Source organism: Elephas maximus, chromosome 1 (genome assembly GCF_024166365.1).
Source record: "Elephas maximus indicus isolate mEleMax1 chromosome 1, mEleMax1 primary haplotype, whole genome shotgun sequence".
Taxonomy (NCBI): domain Eukaryota; kingdom Metazoa; phylum Chordata; class Mammalia; order Proboscidea; family Elephantidae; genus Elephas; species Elephas maximus.
Window position 1 is genome coordinate 170,900,191 of NC_064819.1, and position 17,970 is coordinate 170,918,160.

At 41.1% G+C, this 17,970-nt stretch overlaps 1 protein-coding gene across 1 annotated transcript in view; it reads right to left on the reverse strand.

Annotated features, from left to right (window-relative positions):
- PREP (prolyl endopeptidase) overlaps positions 1-17,970 on the reverse strand; it is a 142,966-nt gene that overhangs the window by 57,153 nt on the left and 67,843 nt on the right. Inside the window, exon 8 of the mRNA XM_049898204.1 lies at positions 6,604-6,795. Within this exon, the coding sequence (XP_049754161.1) occupies positions 6,604-6,795 (192 nt within the window). The remainder of the gene's footprint in view (positions 1-6,603; positions 6,796-17,970) is intronic.

The window sequence follows — 17,970 nt, forward strand, 5'->3', positions numbered from 1 at the left end:
GACTTCATGCTAATAATGTCAACTACCAACATGAACAGAAGACATCAGCCAGCAGGAACTTGGAGGATCACCAGGGGCTTAAATCTCCTTGGCTTGTATAGATTACCACAGCAAACTTCTCCTTAAGTAAGGATACAAAGAACTCTTACACCAAAAAGTAATTTGCTCATTATCCAATACATTTTTTTTAAAGCAACTCAATCAAGCAATATATTTCATCTGACTTAATGTTTTAAAGTAAGAAAGTATGTAAAAAATTGCAGTAAATTACTTCTGTCAAAGGATAATCAATCTGTGTTAACTGTAAGAACGTCAGGATTATAAAACAGACAAAGTGAATAAGAAAAGGACAAGGTGATTTGTAGGCTGTCATTAATACAAGCGCTGACTTTATAGCTATACTTTATGACTCATCCCTAGTTTTTATTCTCAGTAGGGCATTCTGCAATAATGATATATAGCAAATTCACCTGTGCATCTCTTAAATTGATGAGTTCTAGTGAATATTGAAGGTTTCCCCTTTCCATTCTGAAGAACTTATAACCTTTCAGAAAGAAGGTTATAAAAATATATCACCCCCCCAAAAAAAATCTCTAAGCATCTATTTGCATTTCATTAGATCTACATGTGAGGTAGGATGCACCCTAAGGCATAGGTAAAATTGTTTTTGGCTTTAAAAGGCAGAAAATTCACATTGCCTTAGGAAATATTTGCAGTATCCTCGATAGCTTCCTATAAGAGAAACACCATTCCAATCTAACTTAAGCCTGAAAAATACCCAGGGCATCCTACACAAGCACTCATGCTACCAAAGTCTCATTTGGACACACCAATGCACAAGGTCAAAACATGTGAAGTTAAGTGCTGAAGAAGGACTTGGTAATTGCTGGCTATTACTACCCTTAGAAGCAAGAATGGCAAGAGTCTCACTTACTTTGGACACATCATTAGGAAGAACCAATCACTAGAAAACGACAACATGGTTGGTAAGTACAGGGTGAGCAAAAATGAGGAAAACTTCCTCAGTGAGATGGACTGACACAGTGGCTGTAATAAGGGGCTCAAATATACTGATTGTGAGGATGATGCAGGACCAGACAGCAATTTCTTATACATAACGTTGCCATGAATAAGAGCTGATTCGACAACAACTAATAAATAACTACCGCTACCTTTGGGAGCGATGGTCCTCCCTCAGTTTTGTAGCCATGAGGCTACCAAAATGACTACCAAACAGATTCCTCACATGAAGGTGTTGAAAGAAATGGCCAAAAACCCATTCCATGACTTGTGGATCTTTTATCCAGATATAAACAGGGGTCAGAAAGTGAATGGAAGGTTTTGAGGAGACAAGTAAAGAGATTTCCTTAGAAAGAGCCCTGGCCAAGCTGTAAGGTCCCTTTCTCGTTGCAGAGAGTGTGACAGTGTCATTACCTTCTAACTCCAGCCTGAGACAGAGCAGTGATGCCTGATCCAAACCTGAGGAGTTAAGGGGGCTGTGACTGGAACATCCAGAAGGCAAGGGAAGCGCTGACTAACTGCTTTAGAGGCAGAGCCAGGGATGGGCTGCTGCCTCAGGTTGCAGATTTGGGTTTTGCTGGAAAGAACAGGCATGTGGTTGTCTTGGGTCCTGTTCAACAGGATTGCCTGAAGGGGGTCACAGACCCCATGCAGTACAACTGATTACTTTTGTGTGTGGCCTTTCTAGCCATGGTCTTCTAATTCCCACCCAGATAACTGGGTGGGACTGCAAAAGGGTAACTGAGGCCCACCAAGGGGATGGGTCAGTTTTGCTTTAAAAGAGAGCTAACTCCAGAGCAGAGAGGAGGGTTCTATCATGGCCAAGGAAGAACAGCCAGGAGTAGAAAGCGCATCCTTTGGACCCAGGATCCCTGCGCTGAGAAGCTCCTGGAAGTAGGAGACAGAGAGAGAGCCAGAGACAGAGAGACAAAAACAGAGAGAGACAGAGAAGAGAGAGAGAGAGACAGCTGTAGCCTTGAAGACTGTGAGAAGCAAAAGAGACCCAGCAGCAGGAGATGGCGTGGCAGGCTTCCCAGCCCATGGAGAGAGAAAGCTGAGTGCCTTTGAGCAGAGGCTAAGGGCCACGGAGAGGCGTGCCTATGAGCACAGCTTGGGAGAGGCTGTCCTGATGGAAGAACTGTACCTTGAGTATTCCTGAGCCTGAACTGTATCTGTTACTTCCCTAATAAACCTCACAATCGTGACTACGGTCTGTGAGTTCTGTGTGGCCATTGCAATGAATTATCAAACCCAGCAGAGAAGTAAAGAGTGCTGTGTAAGGGATGGTCAGTGTCAGAATTAGTAAAGATGGTGATGAGAGGAGTCTGGCCTAGCCTCTACCTCATGGGGGTCAGCCTTGTGCTACTGATCTGGGTTTTCCTTCCCCCTTCTGGGGTTGGAGGAGGTCAGACACTGTTCCCATGCCGTTTTACAGTTGGCGACAGAAATGGGATTCTTTGCAATGACTCCAGACTCATGGAAGCAGGGAACTTTGTAAGAGAAAGAAAGGGGGAGGTTGGAAAGTAAAATTTTTGGTTAGTGGATGGTTGCTTTGGTTGTTGTTACCTGTAATGGCTGAAAAGCTGCACCTGGAGTGGTCTGAATAGAAATGGGATTCTTTGCAATGACTCCAGACTCATGGAAGCAGGGAACTTTGTAAGAGAAAGAAAGGGGGAGGTTGGAAAGTAAAATTTTTGGTTAGTGGATGGTTGCTTTGGTTGTTGTTACCTGTAATGGCTGAAAAGCTGCACCTGGAGTGGTCTGAGGCAAAAGCCAGGCCAGATAAGCAGGACAATCGATAGGGGCCAGGGTCTTCTAGTTCCACCCAGCCAGAGGCCCAAGGCCTTATGCAAATGAATGGTAAGATAGTCAAGGGGTAAAGAGGATGAAACTGAAATGTTTTAAAAGGGTTATGTGGTTAGGATTATGTGTTTAATTGAATGTACTATGCATCTGAATATGTCTCCTACCTAGTGGTTATAAAGACCTAAATGTATGGTAGAAATGAATACTGGGTATTACAGATTACAAAGTGTGTAACTCCACCTTTAGCCAATACTTGATTGGATAAGCTAAAAGGGGAATGAGGATTTGCCTGAGGGAAGCACAGGCTGTTTGAACGCAGTAGCTCTTGTATAGACTGGGGGCCTTAGGTCGAAAATATGAGCCCCAACCAGAACTGCTGAGAGAATGCAAGATTTGCATCTGCAGGAAGAACTTACAGGAAGAAAGTAGCTGTTTCGCTTTTTGAATTTTGAGCAAGTGGTTTGCCGTTGAATGTATAGAGGCAGGAAAAGCGAGTGCCCCTGGGAAGGAACCCTCTTCTAGGACTGTAAATTAAAGGGAATCAGCAAGTAGACAACTGGGTCTGCTCACCTGTAGTGACCACCTGGGTCCACTCATGAGTGCAGCAATGAAGAGAAGGGCTGAGTTTGGACATGTTCCATTGGTACCTGTTGACCCAGCCCACGAGGGCTAGGGGTGAGAGTGAGAGGAAGGGCTGGCTGGTCAGAAGTGAAGGGAGTTGTGTGTGGGCTCCTAAGTTTATGGGTAGAACCCGTTGACCTAGCCCAAGGAGGCTACGAACAGAGTGTGTGAAGGGGCTGTCTGAAGTGCTGGGATGTGCATGTGAACTCTCGAACCTAAGGCTGCTACCCATGGTGACCTCGCTTGGATGGCTAAGGATAAGCTGACCAGAAAATGACCAAATGAAGAGAAAGATGTTTGACACCATGGGCTGGTATAGGTTGCTACAATTTGATGGTGTGCTCTGGACTGGACTTTGCTTATGGTTGTAGATGCTTAAAGTTCCAACTGGAACAGAAGGTTCTTCAAGACTAAGGAACATGTTTTTCTCCTCAGAGCACTGGTTTGATAGGGGTGGGCAATTTAAACATTGGCTGTCTAAAACAGGGAGAGATAAAGGCATGAAGTGACTGGCTTGCACGCTTTCATGAGTTGTGCTTACATTAAATGAGGGGGACAAGGAAAAACCCCACTGAAGTTTCCTTTTTCCTAATAGGTCTGGGAAGAGAGGGTGGGGGGAGATGTTGATAGGATTATATGATTCTGTTGTGAGTGTTGATTATTAACAGGGTTAACTGTGATTGTAAAAACTGTAACTGTAGAAGCTGTAAATGTAAAATGGTGGACCAAGGGGGAGGCACTGCTGGACTCCAGTACCGTGGCTGAACCTGAAGTACTTAAAGGTTTTGCTATGCTGATGCCTCGTGAGGCTCAGAGCAAGGGTATAATCTTCTCTCAGTTAATTTTATGAGAGGCCAGAAAAGGTGAAGCCAAGATGACTTTTGGAGAACCTGATCAGTTCAGATGAACGCCTGTGGCACACCTGAATGGCTGGTACCTGAGTAACCTCACCCTGTGTGACTCTTTGCTCTATTGAAAGACTAATTGTTAATGAATGTTTTGGACTGGTAAAATGATTGGGAGGGGTAAGTTATCCTCCAAATATGAAAGAACCATGGCTAGAAAAGCTAGGGAGCGGCCTGTAGTGCAACTGATTACTTATGTGTGTGGCCTTTCTAGCCATGGTCTTGTAACTCCCACACAGGTTATTGGGCGGGACTGTGTGATTGTGGCCCACCAAGGGGCTTATTAGTTTTTCCTTAAAAGAAAGCCAACTCCAGAGCAGAGAGGAGGGTTCTACCATGGCAAAGGAAGAACAGCCAGGAGTTGAGAGTGCATCCTTTGGGCCTGGAATCCCTGCGCTGAGAAGTTCCTGGAAGCAGGAGACCATGTGAGAGAGAGAGCTGTAACCTTGAAGATTGCAAGAAGCGGTGGCAGGAGAGACCCAACAGCAGAGACGCAGCAGCAGGAGATGGTGTGGTAGGCTTCCCAGCCCATGGAGCAAGAAAAATGAGTGGCTTTGGGCAGAGGCTGAGGGCCAGGGAGAGGAGTGCCTGTGAACACAGCTCAGGAGAGGCTTCCTGATGGAAGGACTGACTACCCTCAGTGTTTCTGAGCCTGAATTGTAACTGTTACTTCCCTAATAAAACCCATAATTGTAAGTATGGTCTGTGAGTTCTGTGTGGCCACTACAATGAATTATCGAACTCTGCGAGGGACAGTTGGAGTCAGAATTAGTAAAGATGGCAGGGGAAGGAGGCTTGCCTGGCCTCCACCTCATGGGAGTCAGCCTTGCACCATTGATCTTGGTTCTCCTTCCCCCTTGTGGGGCTGAAGGAGGTCAGACACTGCCCCTAAGTTGTTTTTACACCCCAGTACATAAGAGGGTAGAGAGATGCAGGCAGACGCCAAGGGGCTGAGGAGTGTCTCAAGCAAACTCTTCCTCCAGGGCCATGCAGAAAAAAAGGGCACAGCAGTAAGCACACTCTGAGAGCATCAGCTAAGATCATTTGCCATCCTCCCACGCCCCAGCAATGCCTGGGTTAAATGTCTTTGAGGCACAAAAAACACAAAGCTACAAGCTGGGGGAGAAATCTTCCCTCACTTTTCCAGCACCTGGATCTGGATATGCCTAACTCCCACACCTGGATTTTAACTAAGCATCCCATATAGTTTCACTGGAAAACACATTTAAGGACTGCTTTATCTGAGACAGGGTCACATTGCAGCAAGCAAAAGGGAATATTTTCCTGATTATATACCATAAACCTCTGCATTTTTGGATAGTTGTAGATTTTAACCCATCACCAGAAGTCTACCTCCAACAAGTCAACTCTTCATTGGCCTGAAGGTTAAACTCTCCTTTTGTGTAAAAACACCCCTAGCAAAATCAGTGAGTCTTATTCTAATCAAATCCAGCTTTAGGCAATAAATAATTTATAAAGCAGCACGCCATTTTTTTGAAAATCAGAGAAAATGAATAACCAAAACCAAACCCAGTTCCATCGAGTCGATTCCGACTCATAGTGACCCTACAGAACAGAGTAGAACTGCCCGATAGAGTTTCCAAGGAGCACCTGGCAGATTCAAACTGCAGACCTCTTGGTTAGCAGCCGTAGCACTTAACCACTACACCACCAGGGTTTCCAAAACGAATAAAAGGGAACTTAAAGGCACTCTGAAACATGACTGTTTCGGAAGTGAAGCTCTCAAGAGGTAATGTAGTTCAGTGCACACAGCGGCAATTGCAAAGAGTTTCAATTAATTCTAACAATAGTCTATTCTCTTTTCTAATAAGAGGAAGGCAAATCCACCTTAAGATATACAATACGTATAATGTAAACAGCTAAAGGTTATTCACATTGTTAAAGGTGTGGGTTCTGAATCTGAATGGTTTAAAAAATTGAATGTCATTATCAGCAGACAATAGCTACACAAAGATGACTGATACTTTTTAAAAAGCGGTACCTTTGAAAGTCTAAATTCATACCTTCACAGTTTTTATGAAGACCCTGTATTTCTACATGGTGTCATACTAAGCTACAAAGATGTCATACAGTAAATGCTTGGTTGCACTATTCAAACACTTCATTCCTATGATTACAGGTTCAATGCTCCTGATCTTGTAACTGGTCATCACAGAACGAGAGATGTGCCAACTTCTTGACCTTCTCACTAAAACCAAAAGCACAGTTGTCGAGTAGCATGCAATCTTACCTAGGACATCCTTCTCGTGCTCAGGAACAAGCACTTTCCACTTAGACTCGTCAGGATCCATGAAGTCTATGTTGATCAGGCGGTAGTTGGGAGAATGGCGATTTGTCTTGAACGTGAACACGGTCCCCTCGTTGGTTACATAGTCATATTCTCCCTCAAAGTTGTCTATCAGCTTTACCCATTTCAGAATTCCTGGTAAAGAGATCAAGCATTCCTATCACCTCTCCAATGTTTAAAGATGGTGCTGGTTGGGGAGGGGGTGGTAGGAGATAGGATCTTGTCTATCTATAGACCACAAAGTAGAGACACTATTTGGAAGATCTGAGGACAAGTTGTGGGTGAATTAAATATTTAAAAAAAAAAAATGCAAAGGAGTCCCTGAGAAACCTGGCAATGAGTAGGGAGTGAAGGATCTCTTCCTCTAGCCCACTACCCCAAGTATCTGGTAAATCCTCTCCCACCTGAGCATGCATAAATATGAGCACTTCTCTCCACTTCCACCACCATCTCACCATACTATGTTTTCACTGTTTCCCTCCTGGTCTACAGCAGTGGTTCTCAACCAGGGGTGACTTGCTCCCCTGGGGACATTTGGCAATGGCTGGAGACATATTTGGTTCTCATAATGGGGTGAGGGGTGCTACTGGCATCTAGTGGGTACAGGCCAGGGATGCTCCTAAACATCCTACAATGCACAGGACAGCCTCTAACAACAAAGAACTACCCAGTCAAAATGTCAACAGTGCCATGGCTGACAGACATTACTGGTCTATACCTAACATTCGCACTGCCACTCTTGATTGTCATGGTACAGCAGCCACCACAATGTTTTAACATCCTAAATCAGTTCACATTAGCACCCTTCTCAGAAACCTTCAATGGCTTCGCCATTACACTTCGAACAAAATCCAAATTCCTTTTCACGGCCTCATCTTCCGGATTGTTGCAGTCCTTGCCCACTTAGCCAACCTGGGCTGGTTCCAACTCTCCCTCACCCCATCCTTGAGTAGCACTGGCCTTTCTCCGATTTCTTAGAATGTGCTTCAGGGCTTTCACAGAGGCTGGTTCCTCTGCCCAGCTCACCCCCAAATGGTTAGCCACTTCTAATTGACACCCAGTTCATTTCCTCACAACACTTTTCTCAAGATACAATTATGTACTTATTAGTTTGGTTAGTATTTGTCTTTATTCACCATTTCATACTCACTACCTAAACAGAGTGGCAGGTACTTCAAAGGTACAAAATAAAATTTGTGTTGAATGAAAGAAAAAACACATTCTAGCCCTTTAGTCCTAAGAAATACTCTGGAGATGGCTATCACTAAAAAAAAAAATCTTAACTCACTAATGCCACTTTTAAATATTAAGTTTTTTAAAAAAAAAAACACTGGGAAGACATCTTTCTTCACAATGTATCCAGTATCAATGTTCAAAGAACATCTAGAAGGTTTTATAAACAAGAAAGTTCTATGACTTCTAAAGTAATGGAAGGCAACGCTATTCTCCAAACATCTTCTACTTTCAATTTCACAGTGAAATTGCTACATTAATTTGGATAGTTCATTTGTATTCCTTGAATCTTTCAAAGCCAATTTACATTCATTATCTCATACATCTTCACAGCATCTTTATGTAATTTGTTGTTGAATTAAATTTATCAGGGAAAATATAATCCCATGGTAGAGAGTTTTGTGGTCAGGTACATCTAACTAAAACCCCAGCCCCACTCCTCTTGAGCTGTGTGACCTTGGGCAATCTCTTAATCTCCTTCAGCTTCATTTTCTCGACTGTAAACAAGGAATAGTAAGCAAATGTGAAAATTATTATAAAGTGGCTACTACTACCTAGCCCACAACAAAAACTCTACATATAATACAATCAGTGGTTAGAATTAAAACTAACAATAAGATAAGCAGTTAAAAAAGTCAATGACTTTCCTACATGCCAGCAATACCCAGTTAGAAAATATGGAAAAACAAAACAAAAAGCCTTATTCACGATAGAAGCAAAAGTAATAACATGCTTTGGAATGCACTTAATATGGAATTTGGAGTCTATATAAAGAATGCTCAATTTTTTTTTTTTTAAGAAACCTAAAAATACCGAGTAACAAGAAACGCATACTATATCCCTAGATAGGAAAACTGAGTATTTCAAAAATGTAAAAATAATCCCAGAGGAAATCTAAAATTTACACAATTCCAATCAAAATCCAAATGAGAATTCTGGGGACTTTGACAACATCATTCTAAAGCTCATTTGGAAGAATAAACACATAAGGACAGTGAATACATTTTTTGACAAAAGAAGGGGGCAGGAACTTCTACGATGCTCTGAACAAGCTCCCGTTCCTCCTGAAGGTAGTCACTGATTTTCACAGGAACCACTTCCTTGCTTTTTGGTATTGTTTCTGCTTTTATATGCATCCATAAATACTATAGACTAGTTTCGTCTACTTTTTTAACTTTGTATGTAATAAATCATACAACACAATTTTTTTGTATCTTACTTCTCTCACTTGATGTTGTTTTTGAGATTATTTACCCTCTGGTTATTGTTACTATTTTCTAGCTAAATCCTATTGTGCCCAAAGAACATACTCTGTATGATTTCATTCCTTCTAAATTTAAGCTGAGCTCGATGGCCTAGTTTAAAAAAAAAAAAAAAAAATCCTTTAAAACTGGTCCTGTGTGTGACTGAAAAGGATACGTACCCTGTAGCCATTGGGTGGGATATGCTAAATTTGTCTATTAGGTCATATGTTAATCATATTGTTCAGTCTACATCTTTACTAATTTTTTTGGCCACTTGGTCTACCTGTCACAGAAAGGTATATTAAAATGTTCTATAATTGTGGATTTGTTTATTTTTACTTGTATTTCTGTTAATTTTTGATTCATGTATTTTGAAACCATACTAGTAGATATGTAAATTTAGAATTGTTATTTGCAAATAAAGCTAAACTTTATGATTAAGAAGTTTTATCTCTAGTAATGTTTTTTTGCTTTAAAGTCTACTTTGATATTAAGACAGCTGTATCATTTTTGGAAATCCTGGTGGTGTAGTGGTTAAGTGCTACGGCTGCTACCCAAGAGGTCAGCAGTTCGAATCCGCCAGGCGCTCCTTGGAAACTCTATGGGGCAGTTCTACTGTGTCCTGTAGGGTTGCTATGAGTTGGAATCGACTCGATGGCAGTGGGTTTGGTTTATGTCATTTTCATTGTGATATCTTGAATCAATTCCATTTTCCATTGTGATATTGTAGACCGATTCACTTCCTCATTAGCTCTGTGAAGTCTTCCAATGGATATTTTCCCCTCAGCTTTTCTAGTGGTCTTCTGCAGTACAGTTGGTCCCAATTATGTAGTTTATAACTTCTGAAAAGAGTTTGCTCTTCTCCATGTCTCTTAACCTCTCTTATGTTTTCCATCTCTTGAGGCAGCATTCTAAGTAATTTCCTTGTATCTATATTCTATTCATTAATTCTCTCTTTAACTATGTCTGGAAACCCTGGTGGTCTAGTGGTTAAGTGCTACAGCTGCTAACCAAAAGGTTGGCAGTTCGAATCCACCAGGTGCCGCTTGCAAACTCTATGGTGCAGTTCTACTCTGCCTTATAGGGTCACTATGAGTCAGAATCGACTCTACGGCCGACAGGTTTGGTTTCGGGTTTTAACTTTAACCTAAAAACTAAACTTTTAATGTTAGTGGTTATGGGTTTGATTTCTAGAAGTTCTACTTAGTCCTTTTCCAAATCTATTTGATTATTCTTTATACCATCTTGTTTCTTGCATATGTTTTCAAGCTTCTCATTTACTTTTGTTTTTTCAAGCTATATCACACTAATAAGGAGCCCTAGTGGAGCAATGGTTAACCCTTGGCTGCTAACCAAAAGGTTAACAGCTTGAACCAACCAGTGGCTCTGCAGAGGTTAAGACCTGGCGATCTGCTCCTGTAAAGATTACCAAAAAAAAACCAAACCCAGTGCCGTCGATTCTGACTCATAATGACCCTACGGGACAGAGTAGAACTGCCCCATAGAGTTTCCAAGGAGTGCCTGGCGGATTTGAACTGCCGACCCTTTGGTTAGCAGCTGTAGCACTTAACCAGTACGCCACCAGCATTTCCCCTGTAAAGATTACAGCCTAGAAAACCCTCTGAGCCAGCTCTACTCTGTCACATGGGGTTGCTATGAATCGATCTGGCTTGATGGCACCTAACAACAATTATACTAATCCTTTATTTTAAAAAAGGTATTAAAGATATTTATTTTACATTCCAAAAACCAAACCAAACATGTTGCCATCGAGTCGATTCCGACTCATAGCGACCCAATAGGACAAAGTAGAACTGCCCCATAGGGTTTCCAAGGAGTGCTTGGTAGATCCGAACTGCCGGCCTTTTGGTTAGTGGCTAAGGCACTCAACCACTACACCACCAGGGTTTCCTATTTTACATTAAGAGTATGATAATTATATTTGCTGGCTGGTGTTTGTGCTAGCTCTGTTTCTCAAGCTTGTGAATTTCTTTGTCTGCTTTATGATTTTTTGACCGAATTGCTAATTTCCCTTGAAACATCTCTGGGAATTTTTGAAGCCTGGGTTGAATTTGTACTCTTCCAGAGAGGATTTGTATTTGCTTCTTGAGATGCAACCAACCTAGTAGCAGCTTAAATTAAAATCTTGGCAAAAGGACTTCTGGACCTGGTAGGTACAATCAATTCAACCCACACCCATGTGAAGTTCAGCTTTTCTCACATTTTAGGAGCAGAATTCATGTGCTGCCTTCCCTCAACCCCAACTAGTGCCAAGGTAGACAGGTGGGTTTCCTTGCTGTACCCTCCTCCCACATGTCCCACCCACCCCCCTACCCCCACTGGCTGGTTTATTTCTCCATCACCCTTACACTGAGGGCATCTCTCATTAGACTCTCTACCTTGGAAGACTCCAGGCTTTATCTAATACCCCCTTTAATGGGCAGCCAGCAAAGGGAAGCCCAACCTCCAAGGTTCAGCAGAAATATTCAGGGACAATCCAATTTACATCTCAGGATTTCTGCATTCCTGCTTTCATTGTATCTTTGGCCTCTATGGTTTCTCTTCTGCCAATTTAGCAATTTATTTACAATGATGCTTTATAAGCTTTTTATAGCATTTCAGTTGTTTCAATTGGGAAGCTAAGCAGAGTATATAAAGTACCAAACTCTCAGGAACAGATGTCCTTACAATTAATTTTTACAAAAGGTTAAACTCTGCATCTGAATTACAATGATGCTAATTTCAGTGACAAATGGCTAACCCCAAAAGATTAGTCAGCAGGTGACCCACCCAAAGGTAACTGCACCTCAGTTTGCATAGACCAATAGCTCAAAAGGAAAACAAACAAACCATTACTTAAATAGACAACAAAATAAGCTTAAAAAAATTAGCTGGCAATGTAAAATTTGCAGGTAATTAGAAATAAAAATCAAAAAGGTACCTTTGTTTAAAATAAAAGTGATGAAACAGAATTTTCTGGGCAATGACATTTGTAGACACAGAATCTTAGTTCAGCAAAATGTCAGATTCCTTAAATGTTCCCCTGACAATAAAGCATTTGTGACGTGAAACCTTTATTTCTCAGTGTAACCATCTCATGGTCTCTGCCTGAAAAGGTCCTGCAGCCAGTGGCATTTATTATGACTAAACAGTCACTCAAGTATCCATGAGAGCCAAAAAACAGTAGAAATTTCCTTCAGTACTACTGTACAATCAGGTGAGCCTGAAGATGTGGCATACTTATTTAAATAATCAAGCTCCAATGAACACAAAAACAACAAAATAGTTTGTGGTTGGTCATTATCTGTCACCAAACCTTTACCATAAGCACATATTAGGAGTCATAAGTCCATTCAGAATAAAGAATATGGCTGGATTTGTACAAATTCAGCTATATAATTTGAAAACCTGTTCAAAGTACAGGCTATCCAAGGGCAGCACGTTTAAGTGGGGAATCTGTGAAATCCTTTTGCTCCCTAGAAACCCTTGCTGCTCTAGGCTCTGGCCAAGACATAACTCAAGAGAAAAGGTATTCCAGGTGAACAATGGGACTCACTTTTTTGCTATTCACAAGTTAGAAGAGTTGATTTAAATGGAAAACAGGAAAACTGCTTTTCAAAAAGAGAATGACTAAACTCCTTTACCGTTTCATTTGTGCCTACCTTCTCTCAGGTCCTTTTGTCTGTAAGTATCTTTGTTCATTCACTGTAAAGCCAATAGAATTCAATTCCTGAACCTCTCCACATTAAGTTAAAATGACTTTTTATAAACCTTCTTGGCAGGGAATGATTTGTTTATTGAGTGAAGATTAGTTTAAGTCATTTTACACCCTTATGCATTACTTTCATGGATTTCTTTGGAAATCATTAATGATATTAACCATTTTCATAGAAAAATGTTTTCTAAGTTCTCTGGCAATGTAAGATAAAGTGCTTTTATACTTTACAAAACACTAAGGGCTTTACATGTAACAGGGTAACAAGGGCAAGGTGCAGATCATGCTCTGATGCTAAAGGGGTGGGAAGGCTGTTGTCTTGGGCCCAACTAATACCCTTCTCACTCTGCCACGTGATAAACGTTAGAACGCAGGCTTGGAAGTTAACCTGAGTCTGGATCTTTAAATGGCATTAGGAAAGCTATGCGACCTCCAGTCTCTTTCCTGGGGATAATAATTACATGAAGATTGAATGAAATTATCTACATTTGTAGCTCAGAACCTGGCACACAGAAAATGCTAAACAACCAACCAAACCAAAAACCAAACCCATTGTTGTCAAGTCAATTTCAACTCCTATAGGACAGAGTAGAACTGCCACATCGGGTATCCAAGGAGTGCCTGGTAGATGTGAACTGCCAACCTACTGGTTAGCAGCTGTAGCTTGCCATAGCTAGTAACCACTATGCCACCAGGGTATCTAAACAAACACTTCCTACCATTCCAAATAAACTCAGAGTTCTTCAAATGACAAAGATAAAGTGAATGTGGCTTCTCTGAACAGTATGATTGGCTAACAGTGAACTTTTAAGATCTAATTTCCCTCTCTCATGGCACGCAACCATTTTCCAGAAAAAGCTCTTATAATCATTCATTTAAAAATTAGTGTAAGTAGTAATTTTATATTATTACTTTTTATTTTACTTCAAAATTCATTTTTTGCTTCTTATTTTATACTGTCTTTTGATGTTCCAGTTCTTTTCTTTTTGCATTCCCACTCTGGTACACACAGTATTTTCTAACAACTCCCTGCTTCTCATAGCAGCCCTCCTCTTCTCTTGGCCTCACTTTTAATGCACTGGTAACTTTCCTAAGCTTTGGGAAAACGATTTGTTTAACGCTTCTTGAATATTTATCTCCTCTTTTCCACTCCACCCCTAAAGGAGGCCCAGCCCATCAGGCGTGACAATGGAGTCAGTATTGTCTCATTTACTCAGAAACAAGACATCATCCGCCTTACATGAGCCAGAGGGCTGGATGAACGATTTAAGTGTCCAACAAATACCAAGTTTCTTTTCATCGTTATGTGCCATCAAGTGGTATAGACTGATCTCTTCTGCAGGAGAAAGCCAATTTCCTTTAATGACATAGAAGCATTTAAATGAAGACTGGGTGAGAGTTGAAAACTTCATCAACCTAAAGTGATATAACTTTTAGCAAAAAAGAAAAATGCAAAGAAACAAGTTAAAGTCTGGGTGAGGGAAAGGGTAAGCTGATAATTATTTACAAAAATCAATATATCAACACCACCCACCTTTCCCCCAAGGCCCTTCCTGAATGTTGTGACTAGCAGAAACCCTTTCAGGCTACACTCAAGAACCACCAAGTGTCTGTCAGTTTGTCATACTGTGGTAACTTGCGTGTTCCTGTGATGCTGGAAGCTTTGCTACCTATATTCAAATAGCAGCAGGGTCAGCTATGGTGGACAGGTTTCAATGTAACTTCCAGAAGAAGATAAACTAGGAAGAAAGGCCTGGCAATCTACTTCTGAAAATTAGCCAATGAAAATCTCATGGATCAAAACAGAACACTGTTTGACTTGTTTGCTTTGGACACGTCATCAGGAGGGATCAATTACTGGAGAAGGGGATCAGGTTTGGTGAAGCAGAGGGCCAGCAAGGGCAAGGGAGACTCTTGGTGAGACGGATTGCCACCATAGCCACCAGTGATGGATTCGAACATGCTGATAACCATAAGGATGGCACAGTACCTGGCAACAAATGCTTTGTTCTGTTGTATATAAAGTTACCATTAGATGGAGTCAACTTGATGGAAGCTAACAAGAACAGTGAAGATGTTAAGTTACTAAAAACAAGGATTTTACCTTGTTTATAGTTCTTTTTGGAGCCCTGGTGGCACAGTGGTTAAGAGTTTGGTTGCTAACCAAAAGGCTGGCAGTTTGAATCCACCAGCCATTGCCTAGAAATCCAATGGGGCAGTTCTACTCTGTCCTACAGGGTCACTATGAGTCAGAATCGACTCAACAGCAATAGGTTTGGTTTTGGTATACTTCTTTTTCCACAACTAACAATTGTTCCCATTTAAAAACCTCTGATATAATTTTAAATGTATTTAGAACCCAGCCAAGCAGACAGTTTCTCTTTTGTTGCTCATTATTCTATAAAGAAGGGAATAATGTATCTGACTACCTATAGGAAGTAAGAGAAACAAGGAAAAAAGGGAACAAGCAAGGAAAAGAAAGAAAAGAGAGATGAGAAGGAGGGAATAAGAGTACAGGGTGCTCAAACTCCAGAGATGTCATAACTCTGAGCTGAGTCTGTACGCTGGGTCACAGCACCTGTGACACTGCCTGGGAAGGCTACATTATTAATCTCAATGTCTATCTGTTCATCGGGTGGGGAGCACTCCAAGAGCAGGGACAACCTGCTGTCATCACCATATCACCTAACACAGTGCCTGGTGCCGAGTGGGACACAAACACCTGTCTGCTTCATAACTAAATACAAAATTTATAGAATTCTACACTGTAGACTAAATCTTACTATACACCCATTAAAAAAACCCACTGTCACTGAGTTGATTTCTACTCATAGCAACCCTACAGGACACACAGTAGAATTGCCCCACAGAGTTTCCAAGAAGCACCTGGTAGATTTGGTCTTACTATAGTTGTTTATAATGTAAAGAAACCAAAATTTAAATTTTAAAGTTAGGTGATATAAAATGGGATGACTCCTCTACTCTTCTAATAAAAATATTTAGAAATATGTCACTACATTGAGTACATATAAAAGTAATGTTGAAGACTATTATTCACATTTTTCAAGTAAAAGCTCAATGAAATTTCAAAGTAAGTATTTAGAAGTTTCCACATTTGAGAAAAAAGGGCTAGCTCTGAGGCCAAATATTTAACTACAATATAGAAAATCTGTGGAAATTTATTTTAAATTTAGTCTAACTACATGATACGACTATATATATATTCAAAATAGAATATTTATAGCAACCTCATGAAACAAAGTGTGTGTGTGTATATATGTACACACACACACACACACACACACACACACATACATACATACCTAAACCCATTGCCACTGAGTTGATTCCTCTCATAGAGACCCTATAGGACAGAGGAGAACCTCCTCATAGGGTTTCTGAGGCTGTAAATCTTTATGGAAGCAGACGGCCACATTCTTCTACCTTGGGGCTGCTGGTGGGTTCAAACCGCCAACCTTTCAGTTAGCAACCAAGCACTTTAACCACTGTGCTACCAGAGCTCATATATATAATACATGCAATATAAATTATATATAAACCAAAACCAAACCCAGTGCCGTCGAGTCGATTCCGACTCATAGCGACCCTATAGGACAGAGGAGAACTGCCCCGTAGAGTTTCCAAGGAGCACCTGGAGGATTTGAACTGCTGACCCTTGGGTTAGCAGCTGTAGCACTTAACCACTACGCCACCAGGGTTTCCAAATTATATATATAATATATAAAATATATAATGTTGAGTTAAAAAAATCCAGACACAAATCATTTTCTTGCAAGGTTCAGGGTGGATAATTTCAACTAATCTGAGGGCATGAATCACCTTAAGAATCACAGTCAAGACCCAGCTGCCTTTTCTACAGCAGAACTAATAAGATGTCATGCTAGGCTGGTGTCCTTACTGGTACCCTGATACCTTTTCACCTGTGATTTTAAAGACGGAACCAAAAAAAAAAAAAAAAAAAGCAGAATTCTTCAGCTTATACAATATTCAGGGCTGAAGACACAAGGGTCGTAACTATTCATCATTCTCAGTGTTTAATAAAAAGTACAAAAATTTAATCTAAAAAATTAAGAGGCCACAGGAGGGAAAAGATTCAAAACGCTCACAAGTAAATGAACGGTTCCAGATGGAAGCTGGCTTATCAGAGAAGGCCACCTGAGCACAGGGATCCCTAAAGGGACAAACTCATCTAAGACATAGCTGGTGTACACTTACTACTCTGAGTAGGTCAAGCACTGTTATAGGTCCAGGGACTTGGCAGGGAACAAGGCAGATAAGGCCCCTGTCCCCATGTAGCTTACAAATCCTTACACACAGTGTTTTTGCCTTTTGTGTGGAGAGAAAAATCACAGTAGGAGAAAGGAACAGAAGGAACAACTGCAGAGAGAAAAACCAAAAGCCCAAACTGGTTGCTGTTGATTCTGACTCATGGGGACCCCATGTGCTTCAGAGTAGAACTGCGTTGCACAAGGTCTTCTTGGCTGTAATCTTAACGGAAGCAGGTTGCCATGCCTTTCTTCCGTGGCACTGCTGGGTAGATTCGAACCATCTAACTTGTGGTTAGTAGCTGAGTGCAAACCGTTTGTGACACTCAGGGACCTACAGAAGGAAAGGTGTTGGCAAAAAGCCTGAGAAAGTGTAGTGAACTATGGAGTAGAAATCTTTCCCACCCTGAAGCAAGAAGATAGTGAGTCACCACATTTCTCTGGTAACGAGTGGAGCGAAGGATTACAATATTCTTTACAGAAGGCCTGGTTAGCTATTTTGAACAGTTGAAAAATTATATAAACTGTGAAGGCACATATGTACCTAATGCCATTTCTACATGATGGTGAGTGAGGTAAACCATGGGAATTGCCTGTTCAGAAAGAAGCAACCACCAGCCTCAAGTGCAGTTACTGTGGAGAGGAGGATATGGTCCACAATTTGTAACTGAAGCATTTTCATATTATTCTTAAGTAAAAACACAGTAAATGTAAATGGTAGAATGAGGCACTCCATAGAGAGGCAAGGGAGAACAGGTGAGAAATCACACTCACAAAGTAGCAAGTAAGAAGACAGTCTGCAAGATCCTGAACACAAATTCAAATTTCAATG